The sequence below is a fragment of the Electrophorus electricus genome, chromosome 15 (assembly GCF_013358815.1).
Source record: "Electrophorus electricus isolate fEleEle1 chromosome 15, fEleEle1.pri, whole genome shotgun sequence".
NCBI classification, from domain to species: domain Eukaryota; kingdom Metazoa; phylum Chordata; class Actinopteri; order Gymnotiformes; family Gymnotidae; genus Electrophorus; species Electrophorus electricus.
The window spans coordinates 9,521,717-9,546,716 of NC_049549.1; the positions used below are offsets into that span (position 1 = coordinate 9,521,717).

The 25,000-nt window shown below is 42.0% G+C and overlaps 1 protein-coding gene across 7 annotated transcripts in view; it reads right to left on the minus strand.

Moving 5' to 3' along the window:
* Nucleotides 1-25,000, minus strand: part of LOC113581583 (cGMP-dependent 3',5'-cyclic phosphodiesterase) — a 168,375-nt gene that overhangs the window by 32,394 nt on the left and 110,981 nt on the right. For all 7 annotated transcript variants that reach the window (XM_027016823.2, XM_027016822.2, XM_027016826.2 and 4 more), the window contains 2 exons: nt 16,173-16,262; nt 5,926-6,014 (listed from right to left, as the gene is read on the minus strand). In XM_027016823.2, the coding sequence (XP_026872624.2) occupies nt 5,926-6,014; nt 16,173-16,262 (179 nt within the window). The remainder of the gene's footprint in view (nt 1-5,925; nt 6,015-16,172; nt 16,263-25,000) is intronic.

The window sequence follows — 25,000 nt, forward strand, 5'->3', positions numbered from 1 at the left end:
TTTGAGCGTTCTGCAGTGTTTTGCAAAAACTTTTGATCTGTATCTTCTGTGCCTGTACGTGTGGGTCAGGATTTCAGAAGACTGTGAGAGGATTTCTTTGGTCTTTGGACAAAGGGCAGAGGTCAGGGCAGAGGGCGGGAGATCGTGTTGCCGCGAGCAACATCAGCAAAGAGCCCACTTTCCACCTCCCTAGTGCTGCTGTTAGCCAAGGGGGTCCACCTCCTGGAGAAGCTCTGACCGAGCTCCTGGACATGGGGATTCCGGCCTGTCTATCCGCCCCAGTTGGTTAATGACAGGCAGCGGCATATGAAAATAAAACAGATTAATTAATAAATGAATACCCTGCCATTTCACCAATCCTTTATTTACTAGGCTTTCTATAAACTTCAAAAGGATGTTGCATGTATGTGTTTTTCAGAACTTGAGCCAGTCCCAAGCACCAGGAAACTGGGACGGTGTGCTTTTATAATGGTGATGGGTCTGCAAATGAATAATTATAAAGGAATTAAGAAATGTCAAGTACGGTGAAGCTGTTTATTCTGCCAAGAGATTAGGGCTGTCCTTAACCTCCATTAAGGAGGATGTTAGAGATGGGAGAAGAGGCAGAGAGTGTGAGAGAGAGAGAGAGAGAGAGAGAGAGAGAGTGAGAGCGAGATAGTGAGACAGTAAGCGAGAGAGAGCGAGAAACAGGGAGCCAAACGGAGAGAGAGCGAGACGGGTCAGAGGAGAACAGGGAGACGAGATGACAACAGGAGGTGAGAGCAGGTACTCGGTCTCTGACCGACACAGTGGAGGAGAGATTCTTCACAGCTTTGCCGGATCCCACTGAGCCTCTAATACCACCGGGTGGCTGGGTGTGTGCGTTTGAGTCTGTGGGTGTGGGTACTGTTTTGTCCGAGAGATGATTTGTCTCATGAAAGATACTTACTTCTGCGTTGTAATACAGAGGAAGTTAGAGCCACTTCCAAAGTTTATTTGTTTGTATGTTTAAGCACGCAACTTTGAAGAAGAGATATGTTCAAAACCATTACACCAGTCTAACTGAAGGGAGATCGAGCACATTCCTTCAAAAGTGAGATTAGTAAATCCACTTTTAACAAGGAATTTGAATAAGTGGCACATTAAGCCAGTCTTCATGCTTCCAAAAGTCAAGAAATGTGTATTGGTGTCTGTCTATTGTTATGGCAGACACATAACACAGCACCGCTTTTATGGAAGGGACAGCAGTGATTTTACTGAACAGTCAAACACAATGAAGATTAAGGCAAGGGTCAGATCAGTGACCCCAGATGTGGTCAGTTTCTAATGCCCCACGCTATACACCATCTTGGCCCAAACCAGACTTCCCATCACTTTCCGTGTGGATGTGGCAGAGATGGTGCTCACTAAAACGACTTCATTTTAATGCCATTTCCAGTCCCATTCCTTTCACTTGGCAGACGCTTTTATTCAAAACGATTTGCATCTTGATGTTGCCATGGCAGCAGTGAAGCTAACCTTAAGGAAAAGAACTCCACATCCAGGGGACTCTGTGTGTGTGTGTGTGTGTGTGTGTGTGTGTGTATGTGTGTATATATATATATATATATATATATATATATATATATACTTACATATACATACACATACACACACACACACACACACACACATACATACACAGTATTTATATAAAATAATACACACACACACACACACACACACACACACATATATATATATATATATATATATATATATATATACACTCGTAGGCACACCAACTGCACTCTCTGAGGCCTGTTTGTTCTGATGCTAACGTGCCTTCTTTTGTCTTTCAGGAATCACCTATTTAAAAACAAACAAACAAACAAAAAACAGACAGGTGAGCTGGCTTGTTAGTCTGGTGTCCTGGACACGTGTTTATTGCCTGTAGGATCTGGGTTCTAGACCTGGGTGGGGTTGCTTCCCACTACCTTCATCACTAGGCTGTGTTGTAAAGAGTACTTAGTTATTTGCATATGCTACGAGTGTAAAATAACAGCATCAAGCTAACACTCAAAATGCTTTGGTCAAAACCAAGTGACTCAGGAAAGACAGCAGTACAGGTTGACACATCGTACATTGAGTTTAGGAATCGATTCCAGTCAGTCAGCTGAATGCAGATTGCAATTACTGTACTGAAGTTTGGAGTGATGAATTTGAATTGACTGCACAATATATTCCAGCCCACTGGGTGCAGCTGTAGAGTATGTGTCCCAAATAAATTGATCTGTTGGTGTATAAATTTCTAAATAAATAAATGCATCGCTATGCATCTCTCGACACTGGAACCTCACTCAATCTCAGCTTGCTCTTCAAGGACATCCATGAAATGGCGTATGTTGTAGAATGCTTCCCATAGCAACTATTTTACACTGGAATGACTGCAGTGGTCTCCCTGGGCAACTGTGAGAATAAAAAAATCAATTGGCTTTAGGGATGGTTTAAGTGGAGCATGCAGGTGCTTCTGGGTAATTCATTGGGGGGGGGGGTTAGAAAGATATGGAGGTGGGTCTTCAGACTGTGAATGACAATATTTAAAAACACCTAACCTATGACAGGCTTTAAATGTGGAGGGATCCCACGTTATTTCTGCTCTGGAAAGTCGATTTGGGAAAGGCATGTCCTGGCTGGAGCGTTTCTGATCACAGTAGACTTGGGAAGAGGCAAGGCAAAGGAAAATTTAATTGAGGGCCCAGAGTGTGCTGAAACGGAATAGGACTTACTGTCTAACTGCTTCACAGGTCGTAATTCTAATGCAGCCGAGGACCACATGTGCATGCAAACGCGCGCGCGCGCGCACACACACAGGATGAAGTAAAAGTGTAGACACTGCTATAACATGGTTCCAATACTGCTATAACAGTGCTCTGACACTGCTATAACTGTGCTATAAAATCCGCTATAACACTGCTATATTCACTGCTGTAAAGATTATTCTCATGCTCTCCATAGCACCATCCCACATACATATAGACAACAATGACGCAAGAACCACATTTATCCTTAAATTCCAACTCAAGCTGAATGAAAGACAAATTCATCAGCCTCCGTTTACAAATTATTTTGATAAAACATTTTTACTGTGCAGCACACTGAGGAAGTCCGCTGTGAGAAATAACACCCACAAAAACTTGACTGTCTGTCAATTAAAGGAGTAAAACAAATCTGGGAGTAGGATTAACAGTTAGAAAACAGCCTTGGATGCAATTTCACTTTTAAAGTCGATTCTGAGAAAGATTTCCGAGGACACAAAAAGCCCAGACGTGTCAGTCCACAGAACGTGAAGCAGCTCAAACATGGAGCCGGCTATCTGATCCGCGCGGCGTTGCCAAACAGCGCAGCCACCAGAGGGCTTCTATCGCACATGTCTGACATTTATCACAGAGGGACCTGCCTGTCCATCAGCCAGCGTATCAGAGCACACAGAACGAGGGGCGACATCACCTCTCGACTCCCGCCAGCTCTCCGAGGAGCAGTGTCGGCGAAGCGCGGGTCGGAATGACGCGCGGGTCGGAATGACGCGCGGCCGAGAGGGACGGCCGTAGAGTCATCGCCGACAAGAATGCCGTTTGGCTCATTCCGGTTTTACTGGAGTGACAATTTGTTTTCTTTTAACTGTATAAGTCATATTGAATTAGAAGAAGAAATTGGTATTGCTGGTACTGTGTAGCACACCAGACTGAGGGGCAAAAAAACAACAGTTCCTGAAATATTTCATCCCAGTGGCAGATTGACAAACCAGATGAACTGGGCTATGGGGACTAGGAACTATTAATCATTAGGTCAGATGTGGGAGTCATGGGAACAGATCCTAGGGAAATTTCCCTGATGAAAGCAGAGGCTAAATGAGACAAAAGGCACTTGTTTTGGCTTCAAATTTTACGCTTTTGCACAATGGAAAGGAGGCTCTCCCAGGTACGGATATAAACAAGCCAGAGGAAAAGAATAGCAAATAAGAAGAAAGAAATAACATGTAAAACACACACACACACAGAACCAAATATTCAGACAGTATTCTGCTTCAGTTCATTGGACACACGCGCACAGGAAATCCAAGGAGGGATAATAAAAGATATATTGATAAGTCATCTGTTGCTGAATTTTGCTAAGTATGTGAGCATGTACACACACACACACGTGCACACACACTCACACACATACACACACACACATGACTGCAGTGAAACAGAGAAAGGAGTGAGAGCGGACGGAGTAGAAAGGAGAAGATAAAAGGGTTGGAAATTGAAGTCGTAAATAAAAGCCAAAATGAGAGGAGAGGTAGAAGTGTGTGTGCTCGTGTCTGAGATATCACTAAAAGCGTGCGTGTGTGCACATGTGTGAGATATCACTAAAAGCGTGCGTGTGTGCACATGTGTGAGATATCACTAAAAGCATGCGTGTGTGCACGTGTGTGAGATATCACTAAAAGCATGCGTGTGTGCACATGTGTGAGATATCACTAAAAGCATGCGTGTGTGCTCGTGTCTGAGATATCACTAAAAGCATGCGTGTGTGCTCGTGTCTGAGATATCACTAAAAGCATGCGTGTGTGCACATGTGTGAGATATCACTAAAAGCATGCGTGTGTGCTCGTGTCTGAGATATCACTAAAAGCATGCGTGTGTGCACGTGTGAGATATCACTAAAAGCATGCGTGTGTGCACGTGTGTGAGATATCACTAAAAGTGTGCGTGTGTGCACGTGTGAGATATCACTAAAAGCATGCGTGTGCACATGTGTGAGATATCACTAAAAGCATTCGTGTGTGCACGTGTGTGAGATATCACTAAAAGTGTGCGTGTGTGCACGTGTGTGAGATATCACTAAAAGCATGCATGTGTGCACATGTGTGAGATATCACTAAAAGCATGCGTGTGTGCACGTGTGTGAGATATCACTAAAAGCGTGCGTGTGTGCACGTGTGTGATATCACTAAAAGCGTGCGTGTGCGCGTGTGTGAGATCACTAAAAGCATGCGTGTGTGCACGTGTGTGAGATATCACTAAAAGTGTGCGTGTGTGCAGGTGTGTGAGATATCACTAAAAGCGTGCGTGTGTGCACGTGTGTGAGATATCACTAAAAGCGTGCGTGTGTGCACGTGTGATATCACTAAAAGCGTGCGTGTGCGAGATATCACTAAAAGCGTGCGTGTGTGCACGTATGTGAGATATCACTAAAAGCGTGCGTGTGTGCACGTGTGTGAGATATCACTAAAAGCATGCGTGTGTGCACGTGTGTGAGATATCACTAAAAGCGTGTGTGTGCACGTGTGTGAGATATCACTAAAAGCGTGCGTGTGTGCACGTGTGTGAGATATCACTAAAAGCGTGCGTGTGTGCACGTGTGTGAGATATCACTAAAAGCGTGCGTGTGTGAGATATCACTAAAAGCGTGCGTGTGTGCACGTGTGTGATATCACTAAAAGCGTGCGTATGTGCACGTGTGTGAGATATCACTAAAAGCGTGCGTGCTCGTGTGTGAGATATCACTAAAAGCATATGCGTGTGCATGTGCGTATGTCTCCAGTGATAATAAAAATACAACAGATATTAAATGTATTAAAATACAACATATAAATTGTGGAACTTTACACTGATTACAACAGCAAAGGACTGCAGACTCTAGAGGGCTTTTAACAGCACATCTGAAGAACATGTCTGGCTCTGAAGGGGAGGGACACACACACACACACACACACACACAAAGCAGATATAAAACCTGGTTTGGACACAGCCTTTCAGTCACCTTTAGACACACTCAGAGTAGCCACCCTTACATGCACCCCGGCACACACACACTTACACTCCTCCACACACTCCAGTCTAACAATCATCTTAGTAGTCTCTGGAGGCTGGTGTTATGAGTGCACTATAGGTGGAAGGCTCCGACTACACCCCTTACCTGAGCTTGCCATCTGCACAGAGCTCGTGAGGTGGATCCTCGCATCGCATCCGACACTCCGCCTCCAACAAGTACACGAATACACTCTCCTGAAAGACACGCACATACAGGTACATACCTGTTAAGTAAGTGTAAATGCAGGTAAGCATAAATGTACACTTCTGCACTCCTTCTCTCTCTCTCTCCTATGACTTTTTTTGGATTTTTGGATTTAAAAACTATTTAAAGTTGAAAAAGAGAGAGTGTGCGCGCATGTGTGCATTTGTGTGTGTGTGTGTGTGTGCTCGCACGTCTGTGTACGCATGTGTGTGCCTGATTTCTTTATTAATAATTATCATGTACTTCCAGAAGCTCCAAACTGAGTTGGAGTCCCCATTTAGACCCAGTTGAGTGTAGCCATCCCAAACTCCCAAATTCCCTAATCTTCCTGTAAACACACTCCTAATCCAAACCTGCTTACTCCTAGGCCTCTGCAAATTACTCAAGGTTGTATCAGCTGGACTTTTTTTGCACAAACAAACTGCTATAATTCCTTCCCACTCGGGCAGGAGTGTACGTGCTTCACATGCCTGTCTGCCATTCTATCCATCTGAATCGCCACGACGACACAGCCAAGATCTGAGCCGCATGGACAAACACAATACTGTCCGACAGTTTCCACGCTGATTCCAGTTTGCTGTGGGCATAAAACTGCTTCATCTTCATCAATTCCCACCCTCTTGACACAGCAAGGTAAAGCATGTAAGTTTGAGATATTCCAGCCTCACTGCTGGTTTAGAGGAAACGCTTTGAAGAAATTTGCTTTAGATGAAATTTACTCCCCCCCCCACGAGTGTGTTATTGGCCTTCACGCTCCCTGTTGAAAATGAATCACAGTGCATCTAAAGCATGAATCGTGTTCTATTTGAATCGTGAATCCCATTCACACTGACAAATCTTGCACAGCCTGAACCATTCTGGAATGACATATAGCGCCACTTTAAAATGATCCCAACACCCCCACTGATATTCCACTGACACCTGGAACTACCTCTGAATATCCTCAGAACATCAAGCGCTTTCAGCAATCAAGCCATGGTGATTCAAACTGCACCAGGCGACAGGAGCTTGGCTGGACCAGACACGGAGGCGCACAGTAGGCGTTAACACGCAGGACTACTGAGTGCTAACGCCCAGAAAGAGAGGCTGACGCTTTCTAGCATGAAGTTTTTTATCCATAAGACATCCCAATTACATCACCCTCAGGCACTACAGGGAGATGCTTGCAAAGTCCAAACACCTCCTAAATAAAGCCCGAGGTCGATATTCGGCCAAGTTCTGAGCTGCTTCTATGGGAGCTCATCAATTTCTCCTCTGCTCCTGTGCCCTTAAAAATCCGGCTTCTCCCAAACCTGCGCATCTGCTACAGTATAACATACAGCACCTTCTAAAGGAACATGGCACACCTACGAACTCCATCCACCTGTTCCAAACTGCTAAGGCCAGATGTCAGCTGGCCAAAAAGTCAGCTACTAGATCTGTATTAGAGCAACTGCAGTAAAACACTTGATAAAGACATCATCCCTACACTCAAAGCACCCTTACAGTACCCTTCTACAGTTTTGTTTTGTTTTTTGACTGGATATTTATTTGGATGAAATTCTGAGCTAACACATAAAAGAAACCATAGCCATTAGTAAAAAGGACATAAACTTTAAAAAAAAAAGGGGGGGGGGGGGTTACTCTTTATATATATATATATAATATATATATATATATATATATATGTGTGTGTGTGTGTGTGTGTGTGTGTGTATTAAAAGGAGAATTGTGATTTTCACATATTTGAAAGCATCTGCATTAGTAAATAATCTGGTAAAAAGTACCAAACATCAAAATAGTTTCCATGCTTAACAGCATATTGAATTTCTCACAAATGTTATGTGATTACTGTTTTTGTGATTTATTTGTTATATCAAACGTTTTAATCAAATGCCCTTATGTAAAATCATAAATATTGCTTAAAAGAACAGCTGCTTTGTCTATTTGGAAAACATAAATTTAGCATAACGTCTTATAGTATAAAAATTAAATAAACTGAACATTTTTAAAAGTTGGATTTCTATACCACTTTACCATCATTAAACTATAACACTTGCTAAAATTTATGATGGCAAGTATTGTAGTTTAATGATGGTACAGTGGTACAGAAATCCAACTTTTAAAAATGTTCAGTTTATTTAATTTTCATAATCTTCATTAGTTTTACTAAAACATTAAGTTGAGGAAACGTGAACAGTAAAATGTTATAGTTTGATAACACTTCTACATACTGAAGAGGTATTAGAAGCTTTTGGAAAACAGGGATCCAAGCACCATCCAGGTGGGAAGAACAAAAGACCATATCTCATGGGCTTACGTTTATGTACATTTAAATGGTAATGGTGAGTCTGTATGGTAATGGTAATGGTGAATGCTATAGAGTCCTTTAAATGAATTAACCATTTCACCTTTTAACATAAAGTTGGTACAGTTAATTGATTCAATAGTTGAGTACTAGATCTGTGTGTTAGAGCTACTTTTCCAAATAAAACATATTCACTTTTCATTATCCTTATAATTCTCATACACTTAATATTCCATTCTCTGTCTCCTCTCTGTCTTCTGAGCTACACATTTGTTCTAGAACAAAAATGTACCTTCATTAAAAAAAAAAAAAAAAAAAAAAACACACCTAAAGGTCTAATGCATCAATTATCTAATATGCAGCTAATACTAATGGATATTGCTCCTAGAAATGATGTTGGTAATTGACTAGCTGTCCTAGAAATGAAGTGGTTTGAGAATGAGAAGCTGCCTTCCTACTAGAGAAAGAAAGAGATTAATTTTGCTCATTCATTTTACTCAGTAAAAATCATTATTCAGAAATCATCTTAATACATCTGTAATCAGCCTGATTACACATATATACTCCACTATAACTACACTCTCTGTGTGCTAGCCTAAATCCCCTTCTGTCTACCTCTGGCCTCTCGCCATTGTGGTCAGTAAACATGACCACTTTCTATAAATGGTTGTGTACAAATCAGCAGATTTGTGAGGCGTAGTGTGTGCATGTGTATGGACTCTGAATGTCTTCCAACCTACATGAGGTTAATCAGACGCAAACCACCCTTGCCATGCCTCAGGCTTTGTTAATCGCCGTGGCAACAGGACAGTGCATCCCCAATTAGGCACCCTGCGAACTATTCCGGTACTTACAGAACACCACGGCCTGCGGCTGTCAGAATGTGTGTGTAAGTGCAAGTGTGTGTGTGTAAGAAATAAGCCCAAATTAAAACATTTTTCTCGAGCTTTCTCCCTCTGTCAATTTCTTCCTCTCTCTGTCTTTCCCTCCCTCACTGGAATTAACTGGAATTTTTTTGCCCAAGTTGCAAATGGATCTGAAAGTATTCAAAGAGAATGGCATCAGATGGTATCTGCTATTATCCTACCCTTCCTCAGCATTATGTCAAGGAGGAGCCTTCTGAAAGTATCCTCAACGTCTGCCTGCTGCGTACAGTGCAGGTGTAGGAAAGGTGTTGGTAGACTCTGGTCAATGCTGACATGATGACAGCGTGCAAACGCTGCAAATTTATCAACTGAATGGTCATGCTGCAAATTAGCAATTGTACTACATCCCAGAGGTGCTTTGTTGGATTCCCTCTGATCGTGGATCAGAAATGTTCTGGCAATGAAGGAAGATAGCAGAAAAGTCCATCCCTCCGCAAAATGACCAGGTGCTGTGCCTGACGATGGCTGATGTGAGGCGTACTCTGCGTGGAGTTAACCCACAGAAAGCTGCTGGACCAGACAACATCCTGGGTCGTGTGCTCAGAGAATGTGCTGACCAGCTTGCTGATGTCCTGACAGACATCTTCAATATCTCTCTGAGCTGCGCTGCGGTCCCAACATGCTTCAAGACCACCACCATCATCCCCGTGCCTAAGAAGCCCACGGTGTCGTGTCTCAACGACTACCGTCCCATTGCACTCACATCCGTCATCATGAAGTGCTTCGAGAGACTCGTCATGAGACACATCAAGACCCAGCTTCCCCCTTCTCTGGACCCTCTGCAGTTCGCGTACCACTCCAACTGCTCTACAGATGATGCCATCTCTACCACACTTCATCTGGCACTCACACATCTGGATGAAAAGGACACCTACGTAAGAATGCTGTTCATAGACTTCAGTTCAGCATTCAACACCATTGTTCCTCAGCATCTGATTGGAAAGTTTAGCTTACTGGGCTTGACCACCTCCCTCTGCAACTGGATCCTGGATTTCTTGACTGGTAGACCTCAGTCAGTCTGGATTGGGAGCAGCACTTCCAACACCACCACACTAAGTACTGGTGCTCCCCAGGGCAGCGTACTCAGCCCTCTGCTATTCACACTGCTGACTCATGACTGTGCAGCGATGCACAGTTCAAATCACATCATCAAGTTCGCTGATGACACGATCGTGGTGGGTCTCATCAACAAAGACAACGAGTCAGCATACAGGGAGGAGGTGCGAGAACTGGTGAGCTGGTGTAAGGTCAACAACCTGTATCTGAATGTTGACAAGACAAAAGAAATGGTTGTTGACTTCAGGAGAGCAAGGCGAGATCACTCCCCGCTTGCCATCAACGGCTCCTCAGTGGAGATCGTCAAGAACATCAAGTTCCTTGGTGTTCACATAGCGGAGAACCTCACCTGGACCCTGAACACCAGTTCCATCACCAAGAGAGCCCAGTAACGTCTTTACTTCCTTCGGAAGCTGAGGGAAGCCCATCTCCCATCACCCATCCTCACTACCTTCTACAGAGGTTTTGTAGAGAGCATCTTGAGCAGCTGCATTATTACCTGGTTTGGGAACTGCACCGCCTTTGACCGCAAGACCCTCCAGAGAATAGTGAGAACAGCTGAGAAGATCATTGGGGTCTCTCTTCCCTCCATCACAAACATCTACATAACACGCTACATCCGGAAAGCCACCAAAATTGTGAAAGACCCCACACACCCCTCACATGAACTGTTCACCCTTTTGCCATCTGGAAGAAGGTACCGCAGCATCCAGTCCTGCACCTCCAGACTGTGCAACAGCCTCTTCCCAGAAGCCATTAGACTCCTGAACTCTGGCTAACTCCAATTCCAATTCAGAATCCAAAATGGGCACTTTTATACATGCTTATACACAGTCTCTCACACACACACACACACACACACACACATACACGTACATACATACATATCTATACACACATTTACACATTGTTTTGCATCGGACTAGTGCTGAAGTCAAACCTCACACAAATAAACTATGCACTCCTGTTGCAGTCTTGCACATTATCCTACTTGCTGCTAGAGTACTGTACTAAACCAGCACTGTACCCTGAACTGTTCTGGCTGCTACTGGTGACTGCTATGTTCAGGGTAGCATGTCACTGATTCCTATGCACAACTCGCTTTACATATGCCCAGTACTGTGTACTGGACTAAATAATTGCACTGTCTACTCATTTTGTATTTGTCCTGTCCTGTATTTATTATTGTTTAATTATGTTTATTTAATGTACATTTTTGCACTATATTGGACTGTTTGCACTTGTGTAGCATGTTGTCTGTTGCACTGTTGTTTTGTGTTGCACCATGGTCCTGGAGGAACATTGTCTCGTTTTTGTTGTGTACTTGTATATACCTGAAATGACAATAAAACCTCTTGAACTTGAACTTGAACTTTGATATGCTGGTGCAAACAGAAAAAAACAGTGTGGTTGATTAATCACTTTGTCATTTTTACCAACTCATAATGTTAGATTCTGTGAATGAGGAATGCTAAAAAAAAAAAAAAAAAAGTTTTTTAAACTGATGTTTGCTGTATAAAGCAGGGGGTAGGTAAAATCTACTGAGCAAATACGTGTCACCATTTTGGATTTTACTAAGCCGTTTAACTAGACCTTGCTTAGCTAATGAATGACCAACATTTGACCAGTCACTCATCAGTAATGAATGGGGGGGGGGATCTTCAGTTCACCACTTGATAATAACACCTAAGCAATTTAAAACAAAATGATATTTCCGTAAAACGCATTAACCAATAAGATAGCATTACATTAGCTTCCTAGCTAAATAATATTAGCAAGTTAGTTAATGCTAGCTATGTTAGCTACCTGTCCTCTGTCCACTTCTGACCCAGGAAGCTTGCAAGCATACGTTCATGACTCAAACTAAACTAAATATTATATCTGAACAGAGTTCTGCCATTGTGGCCATTTCATGCAGAAAATATCGATTTGCTGTCAGTTGGCTAGCTAGCTAGCTAAGCAAGCTAACCGCTAACTAAAAGCTCTGTCTCGTCTGCCTTGATTCTGGTTTTACTCTTCTCTAACAGTTAAAGATCTTGGTGTCATTATGGATACCAGTCTCTCGTTCAAAGCTCATATAGCTAATATTTGTAGGAGAGCATTTCTCCACATCAGGAACACTGCAAAGGAACATACTATCTGTACGTGATGCAGAAAAGCTAGTCCATGCATTTATCACTTCAAGATTGGACTACTGTAGATTAATTCTTTACTCTGTGGCTGTACCACTAAATGCCCAAACAAGCTCCAACTAGTCCAAAATGCCAGAGTTCTTACTAGAAAGCTTGATCACATTACTCCTATCTTAGTGACATTACATTGGCTCCCAATACAATTTCGTGTTGCTTATAAATACTTCTAATGACCTACAAAGCACTGAATGGTCTTGCTGCGAACTCCTAGAGCATTACGACCCTCCGCAGCTGCTTAGATCAAAAGGTGCAGGCTCATTACTAGTAACAGGAATACGCAAATCTACGACAAGGGGCTGAGACTTTCCCTATAATGCTCCCACACTATGGAATAACCTTCCTGTCAATGTTCGAGACACAGTCTCAATATTTATGGCTTGGCAGAGAACCTATCTGTGCAGTCAGGCATTTGATTAAACACTTCCCATGCTTAGGTAAAGGTGTAGATCTGGGGATTCATGGGCTTTGAGTGTTATGGAAACTGGGATGTTGTGATGCTGTCACTTCACCTATTTTTTGTCACTCAGGTTTGTTGACTGAGAGGAGGGGAGTGCTGATGTTCCAGGGTGCCCTCATGCCTGTGTTTCCTTCAGGCTCTATCCTTTAAGCTGTGCAGCCATAGCTACATCCATTCTTGCACATTATTGATCACTATTCTCGGTTGCCCTTCACAGTTCTCGTCCAAGTGGGTTTCAGACACACGTACACTGCCAAACACAGACAAAGACTTCTAGAAAACCAGGATACTCATTGCTTATTTCTTCTTCATTATTATTATTATTATTATCTCTCACTACTTATTCTGCTCCTTGTTGTTTATATTGTTGGTTATATTGTTTATATACGTTGTTGGTCAGAGGAGTCTTGGTTCCTCTCAAGGTTTCTTCCTCAAGCTCTAGGGAGACTGTCCTTGCCACTTGCCCTCGTCTTGTTCACTGGGGGCTTTGACTCGGACATGTGTAAAGCTGCTTTGAGAAAAAGGCTGTTTTAAAGAATGCTGTATAAATCAGTCTAACTTTGATAGCTAGCTAGTCAAGTTAATTACATTAATGGCATGTAGCTGACACTTTTATCCAAAGCTACTTGCAATTATGACTGAGTACAACTTAAGCAGTTGTGGGTTAACCTAAACTATTTAACCTTTGCTATTTGTGCATTTTTTCTTTCGTTCCACGTGTTCATATCTTATGGTATAAGCTATTGTATACGCAGTCTACTGTACACAGCAAGACATCCTATTTAAGCACAGACTTCACCATTATCAAGCTGGTAGATATTCTTTTTGTCTGTTAAAAAAAAAAACATTAAGAATAATAAACATTTTTTGTGTCACTGTTTTTATGCTGTGTAGTTAACTATCATTATAGTTAACCAACTAGCAGTATAGGGTGAATATAAAACTTTTAAAAGCTGTGTCATCCATTGTTATGGGGCTGTTACCACAACTTAAAATACACAGTTCACTGGACTTTATTTAATTTTAATTAAGCCAACTTAAAATCTTAGGTGTAACCAGTCACTAGAAAATTAAATTGGAGAGGTTTTAAATATTTTACAGTGCTGAGGAGGCCACTATTAGACAAGTAGCCATTACTAGACTATTAGACATTATTAGGGTCAGCTGCGGCCATGTCAGCATGCACCTGGTCAGCAACAATATTCAGAGAGGCTGCGGCATTTTAGTCATCTCATTTGGTAATGGCAGCCCGGATCATGCCAATAAAACCTCCCCCACACCACCACAAAAGCTGGATCCATGCTGTTTCTGCCTAATTCTGACTCTCCTATCTGCACGCTGCAGCAGACATCGGGGTTTATCAGAGCAGGCAGAATTTTCATTCTAGCTCCCGACTGTGCAGTCTGGGTGAGCCTCTGCCGGCTGGAGCCTGCGATTCCTGTTCACGGCTGATAGGACCTGGAACCCGACGTGCTCTTCTGCTGCCCGTCTGCCTGAAGGCTGGACGTGCTGCACATTCGGAGACGCATTTCCACTCTCGCTGGTTGTAAAGACTGGTTATTGTAACCTTGCTGTCAGCTCAAACCAGGCTGGCAGTTCTCCTCTGGCCTCTCCGTTTCCACCCACACAACTACCGCTCACTGTAGGGGTTTTTGTTTGTTTGTTTTTGTTTTTTGTATCATTCTGTGTATACACTTGAGGCTGCATACATGAAAAACCCCAGGAGAACTGCAGTTTCTACAATACTCAAACCTGTCTAATATCAACAACCATGCCAACTCACTCAAATCAGATTGTTTCCCTATTCTGATGTGAACATTAGCTGCAGCTCTTGATCTGTGTCTATGTGATTATATATATAGTAACACGCGCGTGCACACACACCCTGATTGTGTGTCAATGTGTGCGAGCATGTATGGGTGCATGTGTGTGTGTCTATACTTTTAAAAAAATATATAAAGAAGTACATATAAAACTGCCCTCCAATTAAATTTTGACAGTTCTCATTTTAACCTCATTGTTTTATTTCAAATCCTCTGTACTCTGGAGTACAGAGACAAAACTACACAAATTATGTTACTTTCCAGTTACTCGTGGTCTACCCCCTAGGACAAAATATTTCAGAGACAATAAATTTATTGTGTTTGTGTGTGTGTGTGTGTGTGCATGCATGAGATGCTGCAGACCGCTGTTCAAAGCAAACCCACTCTTGAGAATACTGCACAAATATACATCAATAAAGTCTGCAGGTTGCTTCATCTTTGATACCTCAGACTCTGCACATTTCTCTATTTCTCTCTGAGACTTTCATTCCATGCACTTTTATTTGCAAAAGAGAGAACATTTTGCTTTTTATCTGATGTTTTTTTTTATCTACATGCTTTTTGCGTTTTCGCCTTTTAATGCATCTCCATTTCAAGTACCAGGTGAATAAATGACTTCCAGAGTGTCTCTACTCTCCTAAAAGGCTTTTAAAGTGTCATATCGTTTTAGCTCTACCAAGTGCTCTAGGATTAAATGGAAACACACAGGATTAAATAAATCCAATTTTTGAGCACCCTGGGAACATTTGGCTGGTAACTTTGAGGTTTTCTTTTAAATAAAAGAAGTAAAAGATTTCCTTTTGGCTACAGAGGTTAAGGTTGAGCTGAAGTGTTGATGTAGTCATAGTGTTATGAATGGAACAGTAAAACAAGTCAATAAAAGTGCCCTAGAGAAATAAAAATAAAATGACTGTGTGTGTATGTGTGTGTGTAATACTGTGAGGACCTAAATCTTAGTGCAACTCTTTTTTTTCTCTTTTTTGTAACAACATTTTGCAACTTCTCGTGTACAGTAGGTGTACATATTGTATGTCCTCATAAAGACAGCAATGTCTGTTTCCTGGTCCCCAGTCTTGAGTCTTATGTACAAATTCTTTAGAGAAATATAGCCAACATATCTAAAATATCTAAATCTTCCAAATGATTTATTGTTCCTCTAACCAGTTATGATTAGAGATAAATCTGGTGTTAAAGTTATGGCTATTTTAATACAATATCAATGTATGGTTAGTAAAAGTGTGTTTGTGCATTTAGATGTGTTGTGTGTGTGCGTGCGTGCGTGCGTGCGTGTGTGTGTGTGTGTATTAGTGTGTGTGTGTGTGTGTGTATTAGTGTGTGTGTGTGTGTGTATTAGTGTGTGTGTGTGTATGTGTGTGTGTGCGCATGTGTGTGTGTGGATGCACGTACCACTTTTGGCAGAACTGCTCCCAGTGTCTCCTTAATGGCCACCCGTAGACTGTTGGCATCAACAATGGAGGCAAGACGCAGCAATGCATCCTGGGAAAACAGAAAACAGACAAAAGTATAAGCCAACTGCTGTATCATATCATAGAAAGGTCCGAGTTTACCAAAGCTGAAGGAGAAGGATAATGATGCGTTGAACCCTGCCACTCTGGAAATGCCATGCCATCATAATAATCACCTTTCGCTATCGCTGTTTCACACATGCTCATGCTCTCTCTCTCTCTCTCTCTCTCTCTCTCTCTCTTTCGCTCTCTCTCAGGTCAGTGATCTTTGCTTTGCCACCAGTCTCTCGTTAGCTCCTGGTCTTCATTAAATCCTCTGAGTAGTTTTATTAGCGTGGGCAATGCGCCCATTAAGGCGCTCACAGGGCGACACATTAAACCACGGCCGTTAAACACGTATCGGCCAATGACCATTAAACAGCTTAACGAGGGGGAGAGAGAGAGAGAGAGAGAGAGAGAGAGAGAGAGAGACCACAGAGGCTCAGACAGGCAGCATGCAGAAGGGGGAGGCATTAAGAGGATGGCTGGCTGGATGGATGGATGGATGGATGGATGGATGGATGGATGGATGGATGGATATATGATAGGTTTAAAGATGTATGCAGAGTGCATGCACATATATACATCCAAACCCCTTGATGATTTTATATTTCACTTTATTCAAAATTTTGGACATAACAAATGTATTCTACCATCAGTCCCTTAAAAATATTTTAATCAAAGTGATAAGATTGTTGCCAGTTGTCATTCTGTTGTCATTATGATTGCCACTTTTGTTATGTCATTTTCAACATCTTCCCTCAGCCCCGCCCCTCCCCTGATCCTTTCCTGTTCTTATATTTATTTGGAAAATAAAATGATGTCCACCGTAGCGCTTTTCTCATTTATTTCCTCTCATTCACAGAAGGACTATGCAGAGTGTCACTAAGCACGAAGCTCCTAGAGTGTCGGAATCTCTCTCTCTCTCCATCAGCAACCCACAGTGGGATTCTATTCTACTGCATTGCTCCCACTTTCAATTTACTGAAGCAGTACTGACTGAGACATTTAAGGAGAGCTCTCACACACACACACACACACACACAAGCCTTGCCTCCCTTTAAATGCCACCTACAAACGTGATCTACTTCACATCAACTTCCAAACCTTCAACCATCATTCTCCCCACATGTTGTGTCAACGGGCACTTCTGTGTCACACGGACAAACAAGTATACATTAGTCATCATGTTTTCTACGTGTTCTAAGGCTCACCGAACAACAGTTTCCCTCTCTTCATGCACTATGAGATCATCAACACCATGTGCAACTTCTGATTAATGTGCTTTTCATGTTTTATATTGTTTTTTTGTTTTTTTTTGGAACACACAGATCATTTATACTGTCTCTCGGCTTTCTCGACATCACCGGTTATAAGCCCAAGATGAACTGTGACATTTGTTCGCATTAACAGGGAGGTTGGCCTCATCATGTAGCGCATCGTCAGAGTGGCTCCTTACCAGCTAGCCAGCTAGTTGAAATAACGTTATCTATGCTAATGAACGAATGAAACCCGTTAAATGCGCCTCAACATGTGATTCAACCCACGACGGCTGACAGAAGAGTCACAGTTACACAAACAACACTCATTGTTTTTTAACCCCATTTGACCCAGATTAGGCGGGGGTACTCTTTAGTGGCATCTGGGGTGAAGTGTGTTTCATATGGTAACACTCTGACATGCCACTGCAGGACACTAAACTGAACTGATGGCTAATGACAGAGAAAGGGCAACTGTAAAGCCCGCCCACGGAGAAAACTGATTGGTCTTTCTTTGTGCTTAGCAGACCTATCAGGATGTTCTCTCTGTCACTCTCTTGCTACATCTGTTAGTGACATTCTCTCTCTCTCCTTCTCACTGTCTCAAAAAAATCGATTGTTGGAATATTAAATATAATTTGCGGGTGGCAAGGAGCTGCCATCAGTATGCAGGAGACTCCAGGAGCCTCTGGGAGAGGAAGGATGTACAGATTTAGTTTTGCTTGTTTGTTAGTCCGTTGGTTTTTGTCGCTTTAATGCAGTATGGTGGCTAATCGGCCTGGGGCTCTGCATTCTCTCTGGAATGTGAGTTTAAACTCTCCTACTTTTAGGAAAGGATTCATCTGTGAAGCTGCTAGCTACTCAGGACATCAGCAGTTTGCCTGGGTATCGTAAGTCACACGCACAGCATCGTTCTGAAGTGTGTAAATCCAAATCAAGCATCGTGTGTGACTGGACACCTACATTCATTTGCTGAACAGGAATCGTGTCATTGTCTGAACGTGAAAATCTGATCTGAGGGAATAAATTAATTTTGATCACGATGGCTACACATGCAGTTATTGTGAAAGCTCAAAAATATTAGTGCTTAAGGTTGCTTTGGAAGTTTGACATTTATTCAAACCTTACTTGCAACTTTTATCAGATGATTTGAGGGCTTGTGGGAAGCCAGAAGGCAAACCACTGAGATCTAAGCCAGCAAACAGTGCCATGAGAGCACAACCCTAACATCTCCCCGTAGGGGGCAGTAGACAGGGGGAAATGAGTGGAGAGTGCGACATGAGAGAGAGAGAGAGAGAGAGAGATAGCGGCTAGGTCCAAAACCGCACTTATGTGCCTGTACTGTAAGTGCGTGAGATTTACATTTACATTTAGCAGATGCTCTTATCCAGAGAGACTTACAAAAGTGCTTTGTCATTTACTCATAAAATATATCCTAGCCAGTACAGTAGGTTGGAGGCCAATATACCATTGAACTAGAAAACTGTTGAAACACAGCTGATAAGCTCTATAACAGACAACAATCAGTGCAATAAACATTAAGTACTAGAATTGGTCAGCATAGGAGCAGTCAACATCAGTGTAATAAACAATACCCTACAATAAGTACTAGTTTCAGTTAGTCAACATAGGAGCAAGGTCAGTGGTCATTTAAATAATCCACAAATAGATGGGTCTACAGTCTGCGTTTGAAGACTAAAAGCGACTCTGCTGTCCGGACAGCAAGCGTAAGTTCATTCCACCCTCTAGCAGCCAGGACAGAGAATAGTCTCGATGCTTGTCTTCCATGAGACCTGAAACTTGGTGTTTCAAGCCGAGCCGTACTTGAGGTTCAAAGTACTCAAAGTACTCAGGCTTGGACCACTGACATCATGCATGGAGGGGCTGATCCACTTTTGGCTTTGAAGGCAAGCATCAAGGTTTTAAATCTGATGCACACAGCTACTGGAAGCCAATGAAGGGAGCACTGCAGTGTGCATGTATTACATTTAGTAGGATACTGTGTATATAATAGGCATCTTGAGAAAGAGAGGCAGAGAGACTGAGAGAAACCGTCTATAATTGCCAAAAGGTGCACTACCCAGAATGAGAAGTCTGAAACTTCTCCAGGAACACAGAAACATCCCAACTATTAAAACCCAGTTGGAGTGAATCAAACCAGCAAGTAAATGTGACCTACCAGAGGATGATAAAAATTCCCCAAACTGCAGTTTTTTTTCTGACTGTAATGGAACAAAGACATAAACCAACTATATAAGATTTTAAAAATGGCTCAAATGTCAGTGTGAACCGAGAAGCTCCAAATAAAATTAATTAACACCCAAAACACAAAATTCACTGATATGTTAAACAAAGTGAACTCATAACATTAGTTAGTGAACAAGTTCAGTTATTCAAAAGCATGTTTAGACTAAGAGATCAGAACTCCTCACTATCTATTTAGGAGGAAAGACTATACATTAATTCCTGGATATGAGTACCTCTTTGCTCCTTAATGTATATTTACATTTATAGTTTTTGTCTTTTAGGTGAGTTTTTGTCTTTTAGGTTATTTGAAATGTGCTGTTTTCCACTGTTTCCTTATCAATGAATAAAGATTGACAGCAAATATAAAATTTGTAAAAAGTGACGCTAATGTGTCAGACAGCAGGTACGAACACTGCAGTCTATCACTCTGTTACACACACACACACACACACACGGGCAGAAACAGGATTAGAGATGTCATTTTCAGTTCATATGGTGCCTCTGTGTGTGTATGTGTGTGTGTGTGTGTGTGTGTGTGTGTGTGTGTGTGTGTAATATTAGGAACATGCATGTGCTTCAAATGTCACATGTCTCAAGTGCGATTAATATCCATGTCTAAGGGGTCAATTAAGCTGCTTACAGGCACAAATACAAGTAAATCAAAGAGTGAGTAAGAGGCAGATATATATATATATATATATATATATATATAGAGAGAGAGAGAGAGAGAGCGAGAGAGAGAGAGAGAGAGAGAGAGGAAGAGAACTAGAGAAGGAAACACTTCAGAGGTTCCCTGTCCCCTTTTGTTTATATCCTAGAAGATGCGGTAACATGTAAAAATGTACACACACACATACACACACAAGCACCCGTGCGAGCATAAATACGCACTGCACTAAGCACTGTACTTGTGAGATCCTCAGGGGTTCAAGTTGTGGAGCGCACACACATACACACACACATCCATGCACACAAATCCTGAGAGCTGTAATAGACCTTTATAAAGTAATGCATGATAAAAACAGCTTCTACTGGGTTAATGACATCCTGGGGTAAGGATAACCTCCCTAGGGCTTCAAACACTCCTGGTCATCAGTTCTAGAACATACATCTTCAGAGAGAGACACACACACACACACACACACTTTCTTGAGCATGCTTCAGGCTAGCAAGAAAGAAAACATCACGCATCATACTCCTTCCTTCCTTACAAAAAATTAAAGTCCAGCCACAGAAAAGCAATCCACGCTCTAAATGTGAATTTCTCTGGGAGCGGGAGAACATTTGGATTCTTCTTGACAGGTCTTAAGTGTGAGGAATGTTGGACGGGGTCCATGGTGCACAAACACAGCTGCCCCCTCTGGAACAAACCAGAAGGACTGAGTGGGCTGCAGTCAAGACTGCCTCCCTGACTCGCACACTGCCAGAGGATTTTCCTGCTTCCCTGATGAGAACCCTGTCCATGGTGCTGAAAGCTCAGCGTGATTTTCTCCAGCCGCAGTTGGCAGATTAACTGTGCATTAGGTAGAAAGGCAGAGTAAAGGGCGTCCCATTTCATTTGGATGACCTAATTCCAGTTCTGGGCAAATATGAGTAGTGACAAATTCTCTCTGGGCACACCATGTACAAAGCCACTATACTGGAGAAGTGTGTTGCCCTTTAAGTATAAAGAACTTTAAAGAGCTTTAGTATACAGTGGATGCTGCATATTCTTGTTGCCATTTGAAACCCCACTGTAAAATGTAATGTGATCAGCCTGTATTTTTTGACCAAAGGTATTTGTTTTTCCATCTTGTGAACAACATTCTAATTCAGCACTCATCTTTTAATAAGCAATTCATTACTATGTTATAAGCATTTCAAAAACATTCAAACAGTTGAACATTTCTGAGACAGATTACCTTCAGATGTCTGTATTTCCTAAGTACAGGGAACATGCAAACACACACCTGCACCACACAGACATTCAGACATCCAGAGACAGAGACATCCAACACACACTCACACACACCTACTAGGTGAGGGCATGTTTTTATGAATAGATTGATAGATGACAGAATAAATAAGCACGAGGACAAACATGTGTATGTGTGGGTATTTGTAGTACAGTCTTTGTGTTTATGTGCATGTGTGTGTACTTAATTAAGTGTAATTATTAATGTTTCTGCCCTCTCGCTCAACTCTCTCTCTCTCTCTCGCTCGCTCTCTCTCTCTCTTTCTCTCTCTCTCTCTCTCTCTCTCTCTCTATCTCTCTGCTCTATCTCTCTGCCCATGCCTTGAGCTGTTCTGTGCACGCACTGCATGGCGTGTTCAACAGGAATGCGTTTTTCCTCCCACGGTGCCTTTGGACTTTGTCAGCCGTTTCCGCTTAGCCAGTCTCCTAGAGATGCGGCCCCCGCACACAGAAGAGTGAGGGTAGAAAGGTTTACACCTGCCTACTTGAGAGCCCATAGCCATTAATTCAACTATTAGCAATAGCGTTTGGTGCTTCAAATTGATACATATACACACCTAAAACACATGCGCCTTTAAAATGATTCTGGATTTGTAATCCATATTGTAGTACTGCTTTTAGAGATCTCTCTGAAATTGCATATTTGGAGGAAAGAACAATGGGACAGAGAGAAAGAGTGAGAGAGAGAGTTAAAACAGCAAAGAGCTTAAAACATACTTTTCCATGTGAGAATAATCTGGTGAATATGCCCCTTTATGTGATTAGCATCGTTTACCCGTCCTGAAGGCCGGGTGTAATCACAGGCTCTGCTATACAGCTTCCGCCTGGCATCCAGACGGGCATTTGACTGGGCAGATGGGCACCACAGACATTGGCGACAGGGCAGGTATACCATCACTGATTAACTCACTCTCTCTCATCCTTTGCTTGATGTCTCTCTCTCTCTCTCTCTCTCTCTCTGAACTTTATTATCCTGACATTATTAAAACATGATTCACACTTCAAACTTAATATGAAACTCATAAGCTCCTGCATGCCTTCAGGCAATAATCTCTCTCTCTCTCTTTCTTTCTCATATTTTCTGTTTTTTTCTTTCCAGAATTAGCATTCTGTTTTACTGCAATTATAAGTTTATTAGCTCATAAAACTATCATCTTAAAATCAGGGTTGCTTCATGGAAACCTTTAATTCTTTTATTCATTTTTCTATCACATATTCTACATTTGTAGAGACTTGGGACTCCTCGTTGATTGCTGCCCTGCTAAATTCATCTTCTTATGTATCTTAGTGCTCACACAATAAGGAATGACTTTCAGAAACAGGATTTAATCTCTCACTGATGCTTTAGGATCAGCTCAAATAGCACAATGCTCTCTCTCTCTCTCTCTCTCTCTCTCTCTCTCTCTCTCTCTCTCTCTCTCTCTCTCTCTCTCTCTCTCTCTCTCTCTCTCTCTCTCTCTCTCTCTCTCTCTCTCTCTCTCTCTCTCTCTCTCTCTCTCTCTGTGTTTGATCCCAGTTTCTTTTATGTAAGCAGGACACTAGAAATGAGGTGTCACCTGGTTTCTCTGTCTAAATAGTTCAATAACATTTTAAACATTATTTTAGATACAATTATCACAGAAATGTGAAATTTGTGTCAGCAACCCTGACATACACCATTTGTAATTTTACATGTGACCTTGTGACCTCGCCTTTGGCATTCCAGTGAATGTGCAAGTGTGACACATTCAGCTAATGTGACCAGCGATTCAATAAATTAGACCAAAACATTTCAGTATTTTAGCACTCCCTTTCAGTTGAATTGGTGTTCTAATCATCATTTCACATGAAGCTCTTAAAATTGCTTCTCTCTCTCTCTCTCTCTCTCCGTCTGTCTGTCTGTCTGTCTGTCTGTCTGTCTGTCTGTCTGTCTGTCTGTCTGTCTGTCTGTCTGTCTGTCTGTCTGTCTGTCTGTCTGTCTGTCTGTCTGTCTGTCTGTCTGTCTGTCTGTCTGTCTGTCTGTCTGTCTGTCTGTCTGTCTGTCTGTCTGTCTGTCTGTCTGTCTGTCTGTCTGTGGAATTAATCGCCTTCCCTCAAAGAGAGAATACCTGAATTAGGTTCAGCCCTTGTTCTGACAGGATTGGATTCTCTCGGTAGGTCTAAACTTGGCTGACTCTTATGGTTGAAGTAATGGAATTAAAGCTTTTGCACACGGAAACATCACAAAGTGTTTGAATGGCTCAGTACTTTACATTCATGTTAAAAGAAATATCGAAGCTGCAAGGGATATTTTTACTAAGAACAAACAACATAAAAACAAACAAAATTCCTAATTATTTTCAGCAAATATTCTGCAAAGTACTGCAAACCACTGGCAAGCAAATAAACTCTCCACATTTTTTTACAAATGGGACCATATGTACCCAAGCAATGGGTACACAGGGTAAAACTGTATACAAAATAATTTTATCTGGTTATTCAGATGCACAGATTTTTAGTAACACCATTAAAAGAAAATTATAATAATCATTATTATTAATAATTAAAATATATTGTGTCAGGTTGGATCATTTGAAAAATGGAAAATTTAAGAAATTACAATTGTGATTGTTTTGCTCAAGACCATCTGACCACAGAGCAAAAGTGGGCGTGGTCACTTTTGTAGTGCCTGAAAATCCAAGGCTGATGTTGCCAGATTTCAAACCCTCCCCCCCCCCCCGAATGCAGGGGGATTAATGCATTTTTGGCAATGTGAGAAAGAGAGAGAGAGGAAAGGAGGTAATGCCTAGAGGAACAAGACATAAGAGGGAGAAAATGTGGAGGAAGTAGAGGAGCAGTGTGGAGGAGGCCAGCAAAACATAGTCACAGTGACGGAAGAAGGACTGAACTGCTTCTGATGCTGAATTAATTACACAAACATGTGTATGAATAAGTGTGCATTTACTCACGTGTACACACACACACACAATCACACACACACACACACTGACACACACACACACACACACACACGCACACGCACACACACTCACACTCACACACACACGCCCGCGCACACAGGGAGAGAGAGAGAGAGTTAACTCTGACGTCTTTTTAGTGTAGATATCCATTATATGGTCCAGCTGGGTCGATTAACCTTTGTTTGCTAATTTACATAACAAATGCCAAATGGAGTTAGTGCTAACATAATACACACATGCAAGTGTGCCAGTATACTCACACACAAACCCCCACCCACCCACCACATTAAACACACATTTCTTAAAACATGTTTCAGTAGCAGCAGCACTG